The sequence below is a fragment of the Pelmatolapia mariae genome, linkage group LG14 (assembly GCF_036321145.2).
Source record: "Pelmatolapia mariae isolate MD_Pm_ZW linkage group LG14, Pm_UMD_F_2, whole genome shotgun sequence".
In the NCBI taxonomy this organism is placed as follows: domain Eukaryota; kingdom Metazoa; phylum Chordata; class Actinopteri; order Cichliformes; family Cichlidae; genus Pelmatolapia; species Pelmatolapia mariae.
This window is the reverse complement of record NC_086239.1, coordinates 34363248-34386068: the sequence shown is the minus strand read 5'-3', so window position 1 is coordinate 34386068 and position 22821 is coordinate 34363248. Positions and strand designations below refer to the sequence as shown.

Sequence of the window (22821 nt, the reverse complement as noted above, 5' to 3'; positions counted from 1 at the left end):
GCACTGTCTACTCACAGCAACGGGGTTCCTGTTGCCTTTTACCTAATGACAGCTGGGAGGGGCTCCAGGCCCCCAAGACCCAGAATTGGTAAAGCAATTAAGAGGATGGATAGTAAACCAGCACAGGGTAATGGTAAATTCACTTCCGTTTTATTCTTTAAGAAAAAAAATGATGTACAGAATTCCATGGAATATCCTGTTTATCTTAAAGGTGTTCAGAAAAGTGACAATACAGCATTTGTAAATATCATTAGTAGAAGAAACTATAAATTAAAAGTGAGATGCAGCCCAAAGAGTGATGCAACTGTTGTTGTTTTTTAATCAGAAATCAAACAAAAGAAATGCAGCTGAGAAATCAGATCCTCGTTCACACATGAATATCAGAGACTGTCAAATTCAGAATGAGGATATTTTCCACAGTTTTCCTTTCTCACGTGCAGCACACACAGGAAACGGTTCACTTCTGCTTGTTGGATTATAATCTGTGCTTTTGGCACATCAGCTTAATCCGATATAACGCAGACTTTTTCCTGTCCAGCAGCGTCACACGTTTGAGCTCTCGTATGCACTCCTGCTGGGTGATGCTGGGTGAGGTTGTAGCACCTGATGTGGTGCTGGTAAACTTTAAACCGTGCAATGATATCCAGATGCTGGCGTTCTTCTAGAAGACTGTAATTGATGCTTGTTTCTCACTGCTTATTGCATGAGTAGGATGAGTACGTTTATGGTCTTATTCGCCACTGGGCCACAAATATTCATCTATTCAGAGACTCTGGCTTTATTTCCATCAAATATTTTCAAAAGACTGAAAAACTGATGGTTATATGATTTTTAAATTGCCCCTCACACCTCTTCAACTGCTCAGTGGCATAACTAGTTAAAAGAAAAAAAGTCAAACAACTTTATTAAAACATTTTTCTAAATAATTTGCAGTGCTTTTGTTCAGTGTTTTTCTGTGTCCAACAGTTCAGTCCATGTAAAGTTTTATTGCTTTATTTACTCAGTAAAATGTATTTGTACAATAAGTTTTGGGATCATTATTATCTGTCAGAATTGGTAATTTCATCAAGTAATGCAACAGACACACAAAAGTATCACTTGAAAGTAATTGAAACTGTATAACAGTACTGCATTATGAACAGTTTGCTATCTTCACTGGAGGTGAAAACACTGCAAAGCAACATGCAAAGTTAAAGTCCTGCCCACATCCCTATCAGTAAAACTAGCCCCATGATAAATGACTTTCCAGTGCTGTGTTCATTACTTTTAAACCAGTGCATCATTACCTAACCTGCAGCCACAAGTTGTCTTCAGCTATTTGCTGATTTTCCAGTTTAATCCCTCACGCTCAGTTAAATATTGCATCACAGTCCTCTCAGACAGGCTCTGCTCTGCGTTCGTACTGGCTGTGTGTGAACGTAGTCCTGTTGATCCTGCTCAGTGGGTGACTGGCCTCCTCCTCTAGATTTGGGTACCTGCTGTCTGAAGTCTGCTCCTCCTGCCTCTGAGCAGTTGGGCATCTGGTGGTAAGAAACACCCCACCGGCAAGCATCAAGCCAAAAGAGATCCATCCAAGGTAGAGAGCAGGTCCCCAGTCCCTTTGTAGACTTACAGCGCCCTCCAGTGGCTGACTGGTGTGGTGGCACGTCCAAGCTATGGGAACCAACAGTATGATCCCTGACAAAACAAAGAGACTACCAGAAAACACTTTGATCTGGCCTCGCTGAGGGAACCACACCATCCCCACTGTTGCGATCACTGAAGCAAAAGCCCCAGCACCAATGGCTGCCAAAATCAGGGCTCTCCACGTCCGAAAACTTCCAGAAAGAGACATGAGAGACCGGTAAAAGGAGCAATGCAGGCTGCCATCGTGGGCCAAATCCCAATGATCCCATTCCAACCACACCCCGTCCCAGTAGGCAGGGAGAGTAGCTGTGGTGTTTTCCACGGTGCCGCTTACTTTCCACAAGGCTAGGCAGCGTGTGAGAATGGCACATAGCCACCCGATGGCGCCGAGGCCGAGGGCAGCGAGCTCCAGCTTCTGCTCCAGCTTCTGCTTCATGCCGGGTCCTCCTCTTCACTGCAGACCTGCCTGTGTAACCAGAAACAGCTGGCTGCAGGGCACAGGGGGGTGGGGTGTTATTTTAACGTGCATGTGCATGTGTGAGGCAGAGATCATTTGCTTGTGCGCCTGCTTGTTTTGCATACCGTGTTCAGAGAGGGGAAACAAGTTCTTTGGTATTCTTGAAAAGAAGGCACCGCGTGTCTACAGCTGGGTGGAGGAGGGAAATCCCTGTTTGCCCTGCCATGGTTTCAAAACAATCGCTTTCTCACAGTTGCTCAGCAGAGGGGAAAACAAAGCTTCTACTGTGTGCTCATGTTTTAGCCACTGGCCTGTGTTTCTGGGAAGTAATTTGATCTAAAGAGCCACAAATTCTTGCATATTCTGAGATTTCTCCCAACAGGTTACTAAATCTCTGTGGCAATAAGAACAGTGACAGCAAAATATTGATTCAAATAACGCACGGTTACTCTGCAGTCTTTATTCTGAATACTAAGAAACAAGTCACAATCACAAAAGCTTTCAGCGTGGAAAACATTCTCTGTTTAAGTTCACAAAAACTTCAGACTAAACTACACGAACGCATGCACATTACGCTGAAAACACAATTACTTTTACAATTACTTTGAACATGTCATGGTTGTTGGTGACGGACAGGCTGGTGTAAATATTTCAGAAACTTCTAATCTACTGGGATTTTCACACACAGTCATCTTCAGGGTTTACAGAGAATGATCTGTAAAAGAGAAGATATCCAGTGAGCAGTAGTGTGTTGCTCTGCCTTGTGATGTCAGAGGTCAGAGGCAAAGACTCCTTCGAGCTGATAGGGAGGCAGCAGTAACTCAAATAACAACTCGTTACAGCCAAGGAATGCAGAAGAGCATCTGGGAAACTGTAAAATATGTCAAACCTTGAAGCAGATGGGCTACAACAGCAGAGGACCTGTCCTGGAGAGTGTTATTCCTATCAGCTAAGAACAGGAAAACGAGGTTACAAGTTGCAAAAGCTCACCAGAGTTAAACTTTTCTGAGGAGTGTAATTTAGACCGACTTTGACAGGGTCAGAGAGTAGCGTAAACATGAAAACATGGATCCATTCTGCCTGAATACTGAATATGCTTCAGTATTCGAGTGGTAGTGTAGTGGTGTGGAGGATATTTTCTTGGCACACGCTGGGCCCCTTCATAACAGCTGATCATTGATTAAATGCCTCAGCCTGTCTCAGTACTATTGCTGTCAATCTCTGTCCCTGTATGACCACAATATACCCATCTTCTGATAGCTGCTTTCAGCAGAATAATGTCCCCTGTCATAAAGCTTCAAGAAACAAGTTCATTTTTTGATTATTTTGGGTACAATAAGTTCACTGTACTCCACAGTCACCAGATCTCAATCCAATAGAGCACCTTTGGGAAACAGTGGAACAGGAGGCTGCTATCGATGATGTGCAGCTGACAAATCTGCAGCAACTGTGTAATGATGTTTTATCAACACATTCAAAATCTAAGAGCGATTTTTCCAGCACCTTGTTGAATCTATGCCATGAATAATTAAGGCAATTCTGAAGGCCAAGGTGGGAGGGGGGGCTGTTACTAGCAAGGCATAATTAACACTGTCAGGTGAGTGCTGGATAAACATTTCTGTTCTGATGGGATAGGTCTTTTATAGGATGACAATGATGCTCCCATCCATAGCTCAAGAGAGGTTTCTGAGTGGTTTGATGGGTGTGAAATATGTGTTCATTCTGCGCAATTATGGTCACAATCACTAACTGAATGTGGGGACTGATAGCACTCTCACAATCAGCAGTACTCCAGAACTGGATACAACTACAAAAATATGTGTTTTTTCTCACTGAATGGCAACTTTCAAGAGTTTTTCTCTTGATTGTTTTTTTGTGTGTCTCTAACAAAGTTAAATTTACAACTTATAGACATCAGACTGCTACACAAAACAGACACATAAGAAATAGGAATGTTCACTATTTTGTAGCCACACAGTACAATGCATGCAGACTGGACAAGCCTGGGACTGACCCACTGACCTTCTGAGCAGTCATTGGCCAACTCTGACACCTAAGCCAGATTCAACAGACACCTTCTTTGAGGTAGAGGTGAGAGTTGGGTAAGGAGTGAGGAGTGAAGCAAATGTATTACCTCTACTGGTGCGCCACGTCAAAATATTTAGAAAAAAATAAAAGATTTATGTGGTTCAAACAAACTACTGAGTAAATTTTTCATACTTTTAAAGTTGATTTCCATATGATCAAACATGTATGATTTGATACTAAGATATAAATTATCTAATTATTTTACTTTACTGCCAGAATATATGGTCATCTTAAAAATTGCTTCCATCTTTGAATTATTAAATGGCTAATAGGTTTTATCCAAAGAGTTCAAGACTGCAAGTTCAAGGTATTTATTCTAAAGTGGTAACATGTTGGTTTATTTTATTCACTGAGACGCACCCTGACATGTGTGTTCAGTCTTCAATCTTATCTTCACACATAGTTCTTGATGGCGTAACTGCTACGTGTGGGTGTCTTGGCCAGTGTGTACCCACTAGAGGGGAACCTGTCTCTATGCGGTGGAGAGCTTGTGCACAAAATGGCTCCCCCACAGAACAACAACCCAGATGTCACAAAACCTATGTATATGGCTGCTCCGAGCTCTCTCTTCAGCACCTCAGGGACTCGAGGGTTGTGGAAATCCCTGATGATGGAGTTGGCTGTCCAAGAAACAGGAACTATAGAAGTGAGAGCTGCCAGGCAGAAGACTGCTCCAGAGCTCAGCACCACCCTAGCTTTGATTTGTGGGTGGCCCAGGCAGTTGGTGCAGCGCGCCCCCAGAAGAAAGATAAGGAACGCCAGACATCCCAAAACCAGGCTGATGCAAATAAGGCCACGGGCTGCTTGGAGGTCTGGAGACAGGTCCAGAAGAGCATCGTAGAGCTTACACTGCATCTGACCTGTGTATTCACTGACACAGGTCATCCACAAACCCTCCCAGAACACCTGCATAACCACCAGATGAGTGCCAATGAATGCTGTCACCTTCCACATGGGCAGAGCACAGATCAGAATGGTCCCAGCGACACCGGTCATTGACAGGCTGATGCCAAGCTCCTGCAGACCCATGGAGAACTGCAGGAAACACAGAAGGTTGACAAGAATGAGAAGCTTCATTTTTATTTGGAATAGATGTTTGCAACATTCTGTCATGCAACATGTACTCGTGTAGATAAGGATCATCATATAGATACAGCTTTTAAATTTAAATTATAACTATTTGGAAACTGAAGAAATATGAAGTATAGTACACAAAAGTATAGTTGCTGATAGATGCTTACATACACATGTAAGTCAGATATTGCAGTGCAAATTACCATCATAAAATTTAACAACAAAAAAGTTTTATTTAAAACTGAAATTGTAAGCTGAAAAAAAAGTCAGAAAAAGAAAGACAAGCCCACTTCTTCTTTAGCGTAAATGTTAGTTTATTGTCTCAAAGTTTCTGCTTAATTTTTTGTTTAAATTTCAAGTTATTTTCTCAAACATTTGAGTTAGTAAGTCAAGATTCTGAGATAGCTGACTCGGAATTTTGAGAGAATTTTTTAAATTAAGGCAAAAAAAGCTCTTTTGTATAACAAAAAATACGTAATTGTTAAGTTATTCATTTTCTACTGGCAAAAACAAGCTTGCAAGGTTTCCTGTGTCTTTTATCCGAAAATCATTTTGGGGTTTTCTGGCCTTCTGGTTCACAGTCCACTAGATGGCAGTATTTCACTAAAGATGAACGAAGTTTTTACGCTTCTTTTACATCTGTTAAGATGATTACAGTCGACAGACTGTTTCTTGGACAAAGTAGGCTATAATCTATCATCTTATAAATAGCTGTTTCACAATGAACAGGTTCAGAGTTCGAGTTGTCACTGCTGAATTAGTAATAACCTTATTTAAAAAACAAAATGCGCTACGTCTGCTCTCTTTCTTTCCCCTTGCCCCAAACCAGTCACACCTGATTGATGCCCCACCCTGAGCCTGGTTCTGCTGTTCTCCCTTCCTGTTTCAAGGGAGTTTCTCCTTCATCTAGGGGGTTACAGTGTTTTTGCCTTACAATATACAGAAACTTCAAGCAACTGCTGTTGCGAGTTTGCGCTATATAAGTAAAATTGAGTTAGTATAAAATTTAATTCGATCGGAATCTTTATGGGATGTTGGAGAAACTGATATCACCTTTTTGATCTTTTTTTTTTTTAATCTGTGGTGCACACATTTACAACTGTATTTTCTTTAATGTTAAACAATGAGCTGTTAGCGCCCCACACTGCATTGAGTCTGTTAGTAAACTGATAATAAAATCTATTGATACTAATAGCTATCTTTATTCCTCCGCTGTATCCATATAACCGGAAAGTGCCATTCGGGGGGTGGGCTGTGACCATAAACAACAGAGAAAGATAGCAACAGCAGTGAGAGGGTGTGTTGTTTTGACCATCATTTGCTATTCACACACTTCCTGAACATCTAGTGATTCGACCCCGCCCACTGTCAGATCAGCAGCCTGATAACATGAGAAAACACTCCTTTTAGACAGGTGGGGCTGAGAACAAACAGCATAAGCATTTTAAAGGAAAATCAATTCAAAGTTATTTTTTATTCTGAGAAGAGAAATACACACAGTGGCACCAGTTTCAACACACGGAAACAGGTTTACACCCTTTTAGATAACACCTTTGAATTTTTGCAGTGCTGAGCAAACGCAGCATGACACAGAGTGATGAATGAAACCACTGAGTGTAAGTCATGGGTTACTAAACTCATCAGCCAACAGCGTTGTTGGTCCCTGAGTCACCATTTTTTGTTACTTGAGTAGTCATTACTGGTAAGTACCGGACAAACAGGTTCTCTCCGTGTTTTTTTCACATCACTCCCAGGCCCCTTTTTCAAAAGTATGTAAACAAATATCATCAGAGGAAACAAACACAGAAGCAGAATTATTATTATTATTATTATTATTATTATTATTTTTAATAATAAAAATAATAACTATATATATATATATATATATATATATATATAATATTAGAATCAGGTGATTGATATATATATATATATAAATATAATAAAATACATTATACAATTTTGATACTATAAACTGTCCACGTAAACATGTTTAATACAGGAAGTAAAGTAATATCAGATAGGAAGCCTCTAGGAAGCTAAAACTGATTCCCTCTTGAGAACAAATGCAATGAACAGATTTCCTTTATTGCATGTTGTCTGTGTGCATGTGCTTTTTCTTTATGTTTCACAACAGCCGTTTGTTTATTCGATATTCCCATCAGAATATTCAAATGTATGTCTTTGGTGTCAGAGATCTCTGTGTTGTTTCCTACAGACTTGTTTAAGACGTACTTCACAGATGGAGCATTATCTTTCTTAGGAGGGCAGTTGACACAACAGAGCCCCCCTCCTGAGATCAGTAGTCTCCCAGCCAATGTAAAGGGAAGCACCAAGCTCTCTTTTCTAGGCATCTACTACCATGGGTTTGTAAAAGTCCCTTATGGTGATGCTGGCAGTCCAGGAAATATCAATAATGCAGAGTAGACCAATGATGATCAGCAGCACACCACCTGTCACTGAGGCCCTCACTTTGGCTCTCTCCTCTGGAATGAAGTTAGTACATTTCCCTCCAGCAGAAGCTGCGAGGAGCCCTGCAATACCTATGATGATGGAAACTACCACCAGAGCACGGGAACTTTGGAGGTCTGGGCTTAAAGCCAGCAAGGAGTCGTAGACATACATGTATGCATGCAGCTCATCCAGATGCCCTCCCACATGACCTGCAAAGTTACAATGTTGCTGTCCATGAACGCTGTGACCCTCCACATGGGACTGGTGCAGACAAAGAGCACCAAATAAACCAATCCAACCAAAAAAGATCAAGGGCACAGCCTGCCATCTCCAACCCCATAGAAGCCATTGTCTTCTCACTCTGAATGTCACTAAAGTGTGTATGAAATCTAATAAAAGGAGGTATAAAAGCGAAGCTATTGTGGACTCAGAAGCCCTGACAGAGAAGACTGGCTATGCTGGATTCTTTGTGTTTAGGAATATTAAACATTCAGGCTTCTATCATTTTTCAGAAGGACAAGGACTTTGGTAACTGAATGCTTTCCTCATGTTCTGAACATCAAAAACCAAAACAAAATACATTTTTTCAACAAAAACAAAGGATAAAGGTGCGATATGTAAACTCCAAATCTGTAAACTCTGTAAACAGATTTTCAGCCGCAATAGAGCAGGTTGTATTGATTTCGCTTTGTGAGTCAGTGTGTGTCGAAGTGTATGTGCTGTCATGGCGAAATGTGGTCATAGTGAGAACTACCGTAAAAGGAACCAAACACAAACATCCAAGTACTGAGTAAAAGCTTCCGGAAACAGGGAGGGGCTCATTGTTTCTGCCTGCTTTGCTCTCATGTTGTCAAGCGTGTTTTCATTTTCAGTATATATTATTTGTAACCCCCATATGAAAAATTGTCTTTATTGGTTTTATAAATATATATATTTGTCTTCTCCATTATGTCTGGGGTCTAAGAAAACTTCAGCTTTGTTGTGAAGTGATCCTGTATCTAGCTTGATTCACAATGTCACTGATGAAGGTTTGGATAAATTACTTTTAAATTAATCAATATTGGATGTTAATTAGACAGAACTCTATTTTGTTATTTAAAATGTGTCCTAATGATCCAAAACCTTAGATGAACGGTGCCAAAGCTTGTCTGTTCTCACACACGTTTCTCTAGGAAATGAGACACTGCATCAGTATTTCAGTTTGTTTGACATTTTGAAATGTTGATAAGATTTTGTTTTTCTTATTTTTTGTCTTTTTGTCAAAATGTCCCATGTGTTAATTTAATTCTCCTGTCACTGTGCCCTTGATCAAGGCAATTGTTTACATCTGGACTCAATATACTGGCTGTTTGCTCTTCTAAATATTTAGGATGGGTTGAATACATAGAATAAAATTCCCTGAGAGGATCAGTGAAATATATCTTAATCCCTCAATCTGAATACTAGTAGTGAGAAATCTATTCAGCATAATGCCAAATTGATTTTGTTTTCATAAATATTTCCTTATATTTACATTTGTTCAAATGTCAACTATTTATTTCAAGACTACTATAAGTGTTTTAATGTATAATGGAAGTAGAAACAACACGTTAGAGTTTCTGTTAATTGAGTAACCAAAACCTAGTTGTTATTTTTCGTTCGTTCAGAGAAGAAGGCTGTGATGTCAGTGACATGTGACAGAGCTCAGAGTAATCAACCCAGCTGGTTTCAGCAGATTCACTGTCTTACCACAAAGAGAAACTCTGGAATGTGATACTAGATAACAATGGACAGACATAACAGGTTGTGTGACTGTAGAATACACACCCTGAACACCAGGGTTAAAAATGGAATTCAGCAGGTGGGGAACCTTAAAATTGTTGTAGTTATTCAGCGTAGGTAAAAGATTCACAACACAGTCACTACTGTTGTGCGTTCTAGTATACTTTCTTTATGTACAGCAGGGGTCCCCAATTCCAGTCCATGAGGGCCGGTGTCCCTGCAGGTTTTATATCGCACCCTGGGTCAACACACCTGAATCACACAGTTAGTTCATTACCAGGCTTCTGGAGAACTTCAAGACACGTTGAGGAGGTCATTTATCCATTTAAATCAGCTGTGATGGATCAAGGACACATCTAAACCCTGCAGGGACACCGGCCCTCGTGGACTGGGATTGGGGACCCCTGATGTACAGGCTTGATCAGCTGACCTGTGCTGCTGCTTTTGCTGCACTGAGGTTTACTGCTCTTTGCGGATGAAGTGAATTCAACAAGCTACCCTGGGTGATTTCCATCCCCTACACTGACAGCATACTGTTGATACCGTACTTATACAAGGCAGTATACAGTTGGTGTGAAGTAATCTAAGCATCACAAGCCCATTAAACTTACAATGACCTGAGGCTAGCATACCTCAGTTTGTTTTGCAGGAAATTTCGCTACATGAAAAAACTCTAATTTATCGAAACACCATAAAAAGATGTAACACCTGATTTTTAATGAGCACATTACATGCTTCATGTAAAGACACCTAACAGTCTTTACATTTAAACATAACCTCTCTTCTTTTTGTCCTGTCGTGCCTTTCTTACATATTTCTTAATCTCTGGTTATCTCTCATTCTTTTCTCTCCCTGGGAAATGAAACTGTTGTACCTTTATCTAGCAGACACACTGTGTGGCAAACAGTTTGTGTTAGCTGATATTCACTAAATACTTAAAAAAGTTGCATTTAAAAGTTGCACAACATGTTACTCCCTTTATGTGTCTTTTAGCTAGAGACTGAAGTACTGTGACCATGAGACTGTCACCTATTTACCATATGGGCAACGATATAAAGGCCGGAAATTAATTTTTGGTGGATTATTGCTTTTTAGCACACACCGTTCCACTTTAACCATTCCAGAGACTAGTGCCATAAATGATACAAGAATTATACGTTGAGCAGGAGTAAAAGCGAGTACAAGTAGAATGCTGTCAGAAATAATCAAATAACAGATTCTTGAAATTTCTACTTAAGTACAAGTATTTGTACTTTGTTACTTCCCACCTCATTCCTTACAAAAAGAATCCATTGAATCCATGAATCAATTTTCACCACTTAACGAGCTTAGTAAAACATAGGACTCCAAAAACATATCTGTGGGCCACCGCTCTACTTCATTTTTTAACTATATTGGCCATAATGCAATAATATCCCTATAGTTTACATTCAAAAGAGAACTAAATGCCTTTTAATTGACATTATTTTTAACTTGTAGTGTCTTATGGGTGTTATGGTTTCATAAAACCAGTTTTATGAAAAGGGTATTGCTGGCAGTCATGGTGTGAAACTGGCTAAACTTGTTAAAAGGTGCCATGAAAGAGCATTTAGCTTTTGTTGCCATGAAGGCGGCAACAAAGGCTAAATGTTTTAACTGCTTATGCTCTGTGTAACGAAAAATACATTATTGTCAAGATAAAGTGGGGAAAAAAAGATGAAAAAAAGAGAAACACCTCAATTAAACCAGTAAACAAATTTCTGAGTGATCTAAAAAGACACCAACGAAGTTATATAATTAGGTAAAATGTTTTATTACAAATCAGTTCAGTAAACAAAAGCAGTACTTTCATATTGCAGTTGAACAGAGATATTTCTAAATATTGTTTACAATAAATTCATAATATCATTGTAGTATTATACACATTTACTTTCATAGCATCCTTCAAGCACAGGTTTGATTTCCCACAAGACTTCAGAGGATAGTTAGGTTTGATACAAGCTCAGTATAAAATAGTTTCATTCAGTCCAGATTTGGGGCCTGCTGGAAGCTCTGTGATTCACACATCTTTGGACTTTTGATGTCTAAGAAACACAACCCTCATGTGTCTACCAAAGAATTCTGAATTTCACAGAAAGTCAGAATTGTTTGTTACCTTAACACAGAAAGTGACATACAAATTGTGGTATAATTAGACAATCAGAATGAAGGAGTGTTACTGAAGAAAATTAAAATCATTTATAGTCCTTCTCAGTAGAATTTCAGACATAGGCTCGGCTGGTGGCTGTGGACCTGGGACCGCCATACTTCACTGGATACTCTGGGCTCTCTCTGGGTGGGCAGGAGCTGCAGAGGAGGGCACCACCCAGGATTAGAAGTGCAGCTGTGCCCCAGCCAACGTAGAGTGCAGCCCCAATCTCTCTCCTCTGGGCACTTATCAGGGTAGGGTTGTAGAAATCTTGGATGATGGTATTGGCAGACCAGCATACAGGGATGAGAACAAGCACACCAGCACAGATGAAGATAGCTCCAGCAGCAATGGCCACTTTGGCTTTGGATCTTGGTTCCTCCACAAAGTTGGTGCACTTTCCTCCAATAATGCCGACGATAACCCCCATAAAAGAAACAATGATAGCAATGACCACAAGAGCTCTGGCAGCCTGGAGATCCGGAGAAAGAGCCAGCAGAGAATCATAGATTTTGCACTGCATCTGGCCAGTGCTCTGCATGACACAGCTCATCCATAAACCTTCCCAGATAATCTGCGCCGTCACAATGTTGGCTCCAATGAAGGCGCTGACCCTCCACATAGGCAAGGCACAAGTGATGATGGTCCCCACGAAGCCAATGATTGCTAGGGCAAAGCCCAGCATCTGTCGTCCCATTGACACCATGATGAGGCTTGAGTCCCTTGGAGATGAATGAAGCAAAGGATTTAAAAGTTTCACGAGCACGTCCACTTAGGTTGTGAACTCCAACTAAGACCATGGCACATATAAAGGTGCTTCTACTCTCTTGAAGGTGGAGTCAAATGATCCTTCCCTCTGACCTGAAACCACTACCAGGACTGATTTACCAGCCCAGCCAGATTCTTCACATTATCTGTACGCACACTAGACTTGGTTTCGATCAGATGCACGTCAGTATGTAGATGAGGGCTGTAAAAAGGACTAGAATTCCTCATTCAAACAATCCTCTGCACTGGTCAACCATTGGTTGGGCAGGTTACTGGGACATCCGGTTTAGTCACTGGTTTCGGGTTTTACAAACAAACACGGGTGTTAGTTTCAATGGATGTCAAGGCATTCTCTAACAAGATGCCTTCCTACTTTAGGTGTCCTTAGACATAATAGAAATTGATCATAGCCTTGAGTCAATTTATTGTTTTGTATATTTTTATTTTCATTTTTTTAATTTATCAGAACTATTGTACCAATCAAGTTGATTTTTTCCCAATTTATTTTCCACTCTGTTGATGTCACTATCAATATTTTATATTATTATCAAAGATTAAACCGCACTCCTTGTGATTTTTCTTTTTCTTTTATGTTGTGGAATCAGACACTAATATCATTTGTTACCTATCAATTTATTAAAGATTTTAGCAGAAAATTTACTTTGGTGTTTGCTTTTCTAGATCTAGGGATCTGAACTTGTAAAGTTTTGGGATATATTTTTGTAGATAATCGTTCATGATATTTTAATAAACAATGACTCCGTAAACAGGCAGGTTACAGGTAAGACAAATGTTTTTATTGAAATTCATCTGAAAATTTACAAGATAAAGTGGCAGTTACAGAAAAGAAGCACACTGCTAAATCTGTAGTTCATAACAGGGAAATAAATATATCAGACAGTGACTTCCTTGTGAAAAGCAATGCAATTTTCAGCACACACACAGATTCCTTTTACATCATAGCGTCACAATCTTAAAGGTAAAAGTATGTGTAGAACATTCTATGAAAAAATAATCGAAGTTTGCAGCAATGAAGTCTAGTTGTTTTACATCAGTGTATCAGAATAATGCCGTCTGTACATCTGATATTTTCGTGTGATTGTATTTCCCAGTGGTCATTTGAAAGTCCAGCAGCTGCCAGGGCAAGGTTTTCAGTCTCTGTCCTTGATCTCTTCCTTCATTTTTATAGATATTGTGAAGCAGGATATGAGGCTGGTGCAGCATATGGCTTGCTGGGAGCATAACCACCTGCGACTGTGTATGGTTGGTTGGATGGTGGAGCATACACACGGCCATATGCGGCTGAGTTTGGTCTTGAATAAGCATACACTGGTTGTTGGTTGCTAGGGTATCCATACATTTGTTTTTGGGGAGGACAGGAGGTGGTTAAGATGATCCCACCGATCAGAAGAAGTACAGTTGAGCCCCAGCCAATGTAGATAGCAGATCCAAGCTCCCTTTTCTGTGTTGCTACAGTCAAGGGGTTCTGAAAGTCTGAGATGGTGAAAGCTGCAGACCAGCAGACGGGGATTAAGATCAGGATAGCAGAGATAATGATGAGACAGCCACTTATGATCACCACATTTGCCATTGATGCGTCTTTTTCCAGGCAGCTGGTACACTTGGCTCCAACAAACGAGATGATAAAGCCGATAAATCCAAAGAGAAGTGAGATGATGACCAGCGCTCGGCCAGCCTGCAGATCAGTCGTCAGGGTCATGATAGAGTCATTCAGCTTGCACTGCATCTGTCCAGTACTTTGCATCACACAGTTCATCCACAGACCATCCCATACAATTTGGCCTGTAACAATGTTGGCTCCGATGTAAGAGGTCACTCGCCACATGGGAATCCCACAGGCCACTGCCACCCCAATGAGGCCTATGAAGCTTATGACCTGACCTGCCGATTCCTTGCCAATCCTCCCCATTGTCTAGCAGCTTCGTCTACGCCAGGAGAGAAAAGTCTTTCGGTGGACAGGTTCAACTGCAGAGTGACACAGCTCTGTTTTTTGTGAGAGAATGTGAAGGAGGAGGGCAGTCCTGTTGCCAGATGAGTTCCTCTGGCCAAACAAGATTCCTCTGCTTCTAAAGCTAAAGGGGTGGCACAGATTTTTTTAAACAGTGCCTGCCTTTTGTTTTTAAATAGCACAGTTTCATATGCAGATCTCTTTTCATAGTCATTATTGGCCTGTTGGTTGGTAACAATCGCTTATCAACTTTAATGTGCCTGAAACCAGCTTAAATTGTGATGCCCCCTACCACCCCTTTACTGGTGATTTCATGCTCTCTCTCTCTCTCACACACACACACACACACACACACACACACACACACACACACACACACACACACACACACACACACACACACACACACACGGATAATTAGCCTAAAGCTGATTAGATAATCAGGCAATCGGTTAAATATAAAATCTAAAATTAAACGAAATGTTTATAGTGCTTGCTTTTAAAACAAAACAAAACACAGTGTCATATGTGGATCTTTTTCTCACAGTGATAATGAGTGTTTTGGATGAAACAATCACTTCTCAAGTTTAAAGTACCTGAAACTGGGATAACCCCTCTCATCCTTCACACACACTCACTAAAACTGAGTAACTTGAAGCTAAATAGATTGTCAGTTTTTATTGGGAAATTTGTTTTAAATGTTTAGTTCTAAATTCAGACGGATTTGTGTGCTCAAGGTGGTATGGCCATAAGCTAAAATGAAACATATGGTTTAATTTTATTTATTTTCATCTATTTATTTTGTTTAACACACTCGCCAGTATTTCTTCATTTCATTTATTTAGGGAATAACAAAGCTGACATGCTGCTTCTCTCTGTGGTTCAGTAATTAAATTGTTAGCTGTCATTTTTTAAAATTAAAACTAAAATAAAAGCTTTTGAAAAAACAAAGAAATAACTAAAGTGATGAGGTACAAACCAAACACATTTAGACTCACAATGGCCGTGTTTTCTCTGTAGCCTGCCTATAGTTATTTCTCTCATATACTTTATGCCAATCTGACAGGCGATCGAAGGTACATACAGAAACTGGATTATTTGTTTTAGTTTTGATAATAATCACATAAAAGAAATGGGATAAAATACAGCTGATGGTGATACTTTGAAGAAAACCCATAACATCCCATGACCAAGATGTCTGTTGGGTAAAAACAAAGTGCTCACATGTTATACCAGTTACCCGATACTGCTCTGCCAACCATTTTCACACTTTCGCATGTTAGTAGAACACACCTTTTTCTTACAGAGTGATACATGATTTTAGTTTTTATAAAAATTTGAAACTAAAGCTTGTTAACACAACAGTGGGTGCATTTAAGTTATAAAAAAATCCTCACTATGTCATATTACAGCTATTGCTCACATTGATAGTTTTATTATACTATATTTCAGTATTTATCTATGGCATATTTTGAGACAAACTGACATGCAAAATAGATTATCAGAGTAATGATGTACTTAATCTGCTCCTTAATTACAGTAAGAGGATTGTGTACTTGCCTCACCTTTTGCTTGACCTTCATTTTACTACTCCTCAACATTCACCTGTCTCCATGATATATTTTATACACTAAAATTTGACCAAAATAAAAAGCAAGAACAAAGTTCAGTTTATTTGCAGTGCTGAAATGTTACAAGTGATCACCAACAGAAAAATGGACAGAATTCAAAGGTTGATCATCTCTCCATCTGAGATTTTCAGGAAAATACATCAAAGGCAAGAAAGAGTGTTTTGCAAAAGAAAACAATTTTAAAGACACATTTCTTGAGTAGCAGTTATATATGTGCTGTTGGTTGTTTAGATAATATGTGAGAGAAGATATAAATATTAATCAATACAATTTGTCATTGACAGAAAACTGACTTAAAATTTACACTGATCATAATCATGCTACAAATAACAGAAATTCTGAACACATTTACATTCCATTATAAATTAGACATTACAAAAGCCCCTTTCACAGAATACTTTGGTGTTTAAGGAAAGTATTTTACACCAATCCTTTTGAGAAATCACACAAGGAATAGTACAGCGGTAACAATAATAACATTTCATTTTATCCAGATGTGACAATGAATCAAATGACTCAGTCTCAAAGCCCTGCTGGTACCTCCAAATGGACTGCAGCCATTGTTTATGATATAAGCTTCACATGTTTGGCCAAACAAAATGTCCGATGTGGAAAAGATCACCCTGACAACACAAAGCACGACCAAACCTCATCGTTCAACAAGCAGTAGTTTTAAGCCATATTTACATTATCTCGAATATGTGGATAATTTATATCTTAGTTTTAAAGCAATCTCCAGTTTGCTACCTTTGCCATTTCTGTGACCTTGAGAGTCCATGTGGAAATGGAATACCACCTTAAACATATTCTCTTGATGTGGAGACTGACTTTGTAGGTGCATATTTAGGCACATAGTGGCGGCGCTCAGATTTAGGTGGGCAGTTCCAGCACAGGAGCCCCCCTCCCATTAAGAGCAACCCAGTAGCGGCCCAGCCAATATACAGTGCAGATCCCAGCTCATATCTCTGGAAATTCATCATCATTGGGTTATAGAAATTGGTGATGACGGTGTTGGCAGACCAACAGACTGGAATGAGACAGAGAAATCCCGAGATGATGAACAGAACTCCAGAACAGATGCAAACTTTTGCTTTGGATCGCTCCTCTTCGATGCAGTTAGTACATTTTCCACCAGCAACTGACAAGATCAGTCCAAAGACTCCAACAAGGATTGCGATGATAATCATGGCACGAGCAGCCTGTAGGTCAGATTCCAAAGCCAGCATCGAGTCATACACCTTGCACTGCATCTGGCCTGTACTTTGCACCACACAGTCCATCCACAAGCCCTTCCAGAAGGTTTGAGCTGTGACAATGTTGGCACCAATAAAAGCACTGACCTTCCACATGGGTAAGCCGCATGCTGTGATCTCCAAGAGCCAGCCAACTATAGCCATTGTTATACCAGTGATCTGAATCCCTTGAGAAACCATCTTGTTGTCTTAATTTCTCATACATTAAGGTCAAAAAGAGTGCAGAGGAAATGCTGTAAGCTTGTGCTTAAAGTTTGTTGTGTAAAATAGAAGAGACACAGACATAAGGGAATGCGAAACCACAGTCGTCAACTGCCATTGGCCAGATGAGTTTACACACAAACAGACCTAGTGACCTTCATTATTGCTGACCTGCCAGAAATCCAGAGTTTCAAGGTTGGATAAAAAAATGAAAAAGCAAACAACAATAATTTTTACTTCTGTGGTTTCTTTTATTTACAGATTTTTTGGGTTGCAATAGGAAGGACATTTGGTGTAAAAAATATGCTGAAAATGCAGAATCAAATATGCTAAGACACGCTAAGCTGTATAAAACCTATTTATTTTCTCTGACTTTTAAAAGAATATTCTTGGTTTATTATTGTGCAAGCAGAGTCTTATTTATTTCTATTATTGTTTAATTATGTTTCTAATATCTTTATTCAGGTACTTTTAATTGTATGTATATGTTGTATGGCCTCTAAACACTTTGGTCAGTTGATTTAAATATGCTATAAATGTCAGAGTCTTTCTGTCTGGGATCCTGAGTTTTGAGTTTTGGGAATATTTAAGTTTTCTTTAGTTTTAGTCAGTATTGTTGATATTTAGATTTCTGTTATTTCTTAGTGTTTATTTTGATTTACTTGATTTGGCCTTGATTTGCTTACAACTGATACAAGTTCCTTTTGGTGCTAATTCATGCCTTTAGTTCTGTGTTCCTGTTCCAAAGTTCTTAAGGTTTATTCTGTGTTTTGGGGGTTTATGACTTTCTTTTGGTTTTGAGATTGAATTTATGTTCGAGCTCCATGTTAGCTTTACTTTCCTTGTGATATTGAAATTCGTGTTTTTTCTGCTTGAATTTGGCTATAGGGTTTTAATCCTCTTTTGTGTTCCCATTCTGTTCCTGCTGTCTTGTATTTATCTTCTGTCTCTGTGACAAGTTCATATTTTTGAGTGTGTTAGCAATTTCCTGTTTTATTTGATGGTCTCTTGTCAAAAACTTAAAGAAGTCCAGTCACTTCTTTTTCAAGCTCCTTGGAATATCATGATCTGGATGACTGAGAACCTACACAGACATTCTGCTAAATGTTTAAATCTTTAATCAGACAAGTGACTAACCTTGTTCATTTATACTGTACTGATGTATTGAATGTTCAGGTTTAACAGATTTCTTAAGGTTAAAATGCTACCGTTTGACTGTTGAATCAGTTTTTTTGTCTCACTCAGCAGTCAGACAAAAAACTGCAAGATGTGATATCGTCTTTGCAGCAAGAGGCAGTGTTGGCCAAGTAATTACTCAGATAGGGAGCGCTTCACTAAAGAGTCACTCAGAGGAAGCAGTTTTGGAGGGAAAAGGAGCGGCTTATTTTCCTAGAATACAGTGCTGTGAAAAATATTTGCCCCCTTTCTGATTTCTTATGTTTTGCACATTTTTCACACTTAAATTGGGCAAACAGTTTGTGCCCTGAAGCACAAGCAAAACTGGGTTATGCAGAAGGCCAATGATAAGAAACTCACCAGTAAGTCCTCTTATCGACGGCTAAACAAACCGCCGTTTGCTTTTTTCCCTTAATAAGTGAAACCAATTTTGAAAACTACTTTTGAGTTTTTTGACTATTAGTAAAATTTATTTGATGATCTGAAACATGATGATCTGAAAGTGTGACAAATATGCAAAAACTAATGAATCAAAAAGGGGCAAATACTTTTTCACGGCAATGCACTGTTCTTTTTAAAGTACGTTATGGAAATCTTTAAGCTGCTCATGCATCTACTAAAGAATTAGAATACTAAAGAATTTTTACATAAAAATTAGTCATGTTTCCTAGTAGTAATTTGATAAATATGTATCTTATATATCTACTAATCATATTTTTTAAGAAATATGTACTTAAATATATTATATTTAATTATATTTAATTATATTACAATATATTTAATAATTATATTGTTTTCTGATTTGTATAAGTTTTGTCTGCTTGGACTCTTTTTTGGCCAACAAAAAAGAAACATTGATTTAGTTTCTATAAACTCAAATATGGTTATGGGTGGTGTGTTGTAAGACAGAGGTGTTACCTCATATCCTCTTTCATAAGACTTCATTTAATCTTAACATTATACAGTTTTAATAAATAAAAAAAAGGATAAACTCACAAAATATGTTGGTTGAGAAGGTTAAAACGCATCTTTATTTACAGTTTAAAAACATCCATGAATAAAAAACACACTGAACACACATGAAATGTTATGCAAAAAGATACAAATGGATAATATCAAAGGAAAATGAATGAATGAAAAATACAACAAATCCAAGTAGCATGATGAACTTTACAGCATTTTGTGACTCCACCGTATGGAACATTGTGCACCACGCCCAGTTTTGGGTGTGGTGGGCTTTTTTTCTTAGCAATTTTCAAACAAGCACGATAGAAATATTGAAATATTTAAAGTGTCAACATGAATCAATCAATTAGACCACAAAGCATTTGATTCATGTCTTTTTTTTAGTCTCTTGGCTTTCTCAGCTTTCTCTTTTCCTTGTTTCTCCTCAAACATAGCCCTTGTTTGCAGCTGGAGCAGATGAACGGGGAGCTGAGTACTTGGCAGAGTAGTTATCCTTGGGAGGACAGTTGGCACAGAGGAATGCACCACCGATGATGAGGAGGCCTCCTGCTCCCCAGCCAATGAACAGAGAAGCTCCCAGTTCCCTCTTCTGAGAAGCATTGTACATTGGATTGTAGAATTCCTGTATGACGGTGTTTGCTGTCCAGCACACTGGGACAAGGCACAAAACACCTGCAATGATGAAGACCACCCCAGCTGCAATGCCAATTTTGGATTTTGAGCTCTCATCCTCCACACAGTTGGTGCACTTCCCTCCAGCCATAGCCAGTAGGATGCCAATGATACCAAGCAAGATGGCAATGATAGTAAGGGCTCGAGCAGCCTGGAGGTCTGAAGAAAGGGCCAGCATTGAATCATAAACCTTGCACTGCATCTGGCCTGTGCTCTGGACTATACAGCTCATCCAGATGCCTTCCCATATAGTTTGAGCTGTGACAATGTTCTGGCCAATGAAGGCTGAAACTCTCCACTGAGGTAAAGCACAGATAACAATGACCCCAATCCATCCAATAATGCACAGGGCAGTGCCCAGCATCTGAAAGCCAGCTGAAACCATATTTCCTCAGAAAATTTCTTGCAGTGTTTCAAAAAATGTCCGGAAAGTTAGTCTTGCTTGAGAGATCCCCAAGTGTAAATGTTTGAATAAGTCTGGAACGGGCCTTTTTTATACTTAACTGAGGAGGGGCTTGACACATGCAAAGTTACACAGAGCTGTGACGTCCTTACGGTTCTTATCCCTAATCTCAACCCCAAACGTGTGTCATCATGTCAGTTTTGGTCTCAGTTGGGTAATCGTTGCAGGTGGAAGAGCTACCTTATGACTCACGGGTGTGGCAGAAGCATTGCCCATAGAAGATCAATTTTTTGTCCTATTTGTTTCTGTTTTCTGATGTGTTGTAGTAACAATGACTGAAACTACTTTACTGTTGTGAAGTAACAATCATGCAAATTTAAAATGTCAGGTTTTGAGGAACTATGAAAGAAACAGCTTCTCCAACTGGTTCCTAAATATACAGATTGAATTGTTATACTTTTTTGTAGTATAGTTAACCTTTTTTTGGTAGTGATGATAAGGTCTCCATCACAAGTCAGAATAACAGATCCACTGAAAACAAGCTATTTCTGAAATGCAATAATGCCTCAGTCTAGAGAAAAAAAAAATCCTCACTGTCCAAATAATATAAACTAATATTAATAATACTTAATCTGAATTGAATGGTTGTTTAAATGTACATTAGCTGAACCCAAATGTCTTCCAAAACAGCTTTTTAGAAAAGACTCTCATAAGCTTTGCACTGTGCAGGTGCACTCACACCATTCTTATCATTCTCACTGAAAGCACACATGCCCTGCTTGTCAGCACCAAATGTAAAGAGAATGCTATTTCATGCTGAATGAATGAAAAAGAATGATAGATTTGTTGTCAACCTCCTTTACAGCCTCAAGAAAATAATTTATATTAGTTAGGATGAAAAGAGTAGTTCAAAAAAGTTTAAAGCTGACCTTGCAGTGATGTCAGTCCTTAAATACTTGCAGCTCTTACAGGATGTCCGCAGAGAAAATGTATATTTTGCAGTCCAGATCCCACTTGACTTACAGATAGTTTTCCACAGTATTCTGAAGACATCAGGGTTGAGATGTTAGAGAAATAGCAAACACCAGGAACAGTGATTTCAGGTGACAGACTATTACTAAAAGAGGGAATAGTGAGTGGGGGCTAAGGGAGGTAGAGGGAGAATCAGATTGTCCCCGAAATGAATAGAGGCAGTGTTTTAGAGCCAGAACTACGGTAAGGACCATAATACCTCTATTTTTTCCAAGGTAGGATCATTAAAGGTACTTGAGCCTGGCTATGGAGATTAGGTTCCAGACACAAGGAGGCTGGGAGGAATTTTCACAATTAAGACTCTGAGGAGAGATTCTTCAGCGCCAGATTACTCCTGATAGGCCTTAGGCTGCAATCATTTACCTCATGACTCCTCGTGTCAAACTTGTGGGTAATAAGAAAATATTCACATGCATGTAACATCATTTTAAGATTCAGATGGTGAACAAAATTTAAATGTAACTGCTAAAAAATGTTACTTAAAAAAACTGCCAAGACATGCGATCAAGTAATTAAACTGTGCTTAAAAAGCATAACAATGCGTAAGTATTCGCACTGAGGCATCCCTGCAAAAGCCAACAGTACAAATTTTGATACAACAGGTAAGAGACTTGAATGCTTGAGCTGTGGGAAAATGACAAAGGGAGTTGTCTGGAACAAGCTCAGACTTCACAGTAACGGCTGCCTTTGGTTGTTATTCAGTTGCCCTACCCTTTAGTCAAACTTGAAGGGTTACGATGCAAAGAAATGAACAAAATAAAAAAGCAGATGAGGGGTTGTGTGTCATTTTATATGCTGTAAGGCCCATAAGCTTTGTATGTAAAACCTACCTGACCTATTTAATAGTATTTGCACCTGTTTCGTGGGTATTGAGGGTTTTTAGGATTTTTCATGGTTTATAGCTTAATCAATTTTGTGTGTATTTGTTTAAAGATAGATTACTATTATAATAGTAATAGTAATAAGTAATAGCAGTAAGTTATAAATTGTCATATGCTCAAGGTATCTTCTTGTATATGAGATCAATGTTTTGTTACTGGTTCCTATGGAAAAAGTTAGATTTTCTGATGTAAGGGAAATTGTTATACTGTTTAGGATTTTCATCAGATAAAACGGTGGTTTG

At 39.0% G+C, this 22821-nt stretch overlaps 4 protein-coding genes and 1 pseudogene across 5 annotated transcripts; all 5 read right to left on the bottom strand.

Annotated features, from left to right (window-relative positions):
* Positions 1-48: 48 nt before the first annotated feature.
* LOC134641601 (claudin-4-like) lies at positions 49-2202 on the bottom strand. Its single transcript, XM_063494082.1, has one exon. It carries the CDS (start codon positions 2060-2062, stop codon positions 1376-1378), a length of 687 nt encoding a protein of 228 aa, XP_063350152.1. The 5' UTR covers positions 2063-2202; the 3' UTR covers positions 49-1375.
* Positions 2203-4564: 2362 nt separating this feature from the next.
* cldnj (claudin j) lies at positions 4565-5200 on the bottom strand. Its single transcript, XM_063493292.1, has one exon. The coding sequence runs from the start codon at positions 5198-5200 to the stop codon at positions 4565-4567; it is 636 nt and encodes a 211-aa protein (XP_063349362.1).
* A 2215-nt stretch (positions 5201-7415) lies between these two features.
* Positions 7416-8048, bottom strand: LOC134641350 (claudin-4-like; annotated as a pseudogene).
* Positions 8049-11700: 3652 nt separating this feature from the next.
* LOC134641349 (claudin-4-like) lies at positions 11701-14325 on the bottom strand. Its single transcript, XM_063493735.1, has 2 exons — positions 13696-14325; positions 11701-12099 (listed from the first exon to the last, which is right to left on the bottom strand). The coding sequence occupies exons 1-2, from the start codon at positions 14323-14325 to the stop codon at positions 11701-11703; spliced, it is 1029 nt and encodes a 342-aa protein (XP_063349805.1).
* A 2467-nt stretch (positions 14326-16792) lies between these two features.
* On the bottom strand, positions 16793-20648 carry LOC134641348 (claudin-4-like). 2 transcript variants are annotated; one of them, XM_063493732.1, is made up of 2 exons: positions 20040-20648; positions 16793-17233 (listed from the first exon to the last, which is right to left on the bottom strand). In XM_063493732.1, the coding sequence occupies exons 1-2, from the start codon at positions 20646-20648 to the stop codon at positions 16793-16795; spliced, it is 1050 nt and encodes a 349-aa protein (XP_063349802.1). The 2 variants fall into 2 exon arrangements, with proteins under 2 accessions (XP_063349802.1, XP_063349804.1); XM_063493734.1 differs by lacking the exon at positions 16793-17233 and having other exon boundaries at positions 20016-20648.
* Between the last annotated feature and the right edge of the window lie 2173 nt (positions 20649-22821).

Bases quoted from the DNA above. Each gene is read 5' to 3' on its own strand.
- LOC134641601 (XM_063494082.1), bottom strand. From the start codon at position 2,062: ATGAAGCAGAAGCTGGAGCAGAAGCTGGAGCTCGCTGCCCTCGGCCTC.
- cldnj (XM_063493292.1), bottom strand. From the start codon at position 5,200: ATGGGTCTGCAGGAGCTTGGCATCAGCCTGTCAATGACCGGTGTCGCT.
- LOC134641349 (XM_063493735.1), bottom strand. From the start codon at position 14,325: ATGGGGAGGATTGGCAAGGAATCGGCAGGTCAGGTCATAAGCTTCATA. The intron at 12,100-13,695 runs GCATATGGCCGT...CCGGATCTCCAG, and splicing joins ATTCAAGACCAAACTCAGCC to GCTGCCAGAGCTCTTGTGGT.
- LOC134641348 (XM_063493732.1), bottom strand. From the start codon at position 20,648: ATGGTTTCAGCTGGCTTTCAGATGCTGGGCACTGCCCTGTGCATTATT. The intron at 17,234-20,039 runs GCTGCAAACAAG...ATGCAGTGCAAG, and splicing joins CTCCCCGTTCATCTGCTCCA to GTGTATGACTCGATGCTGGC.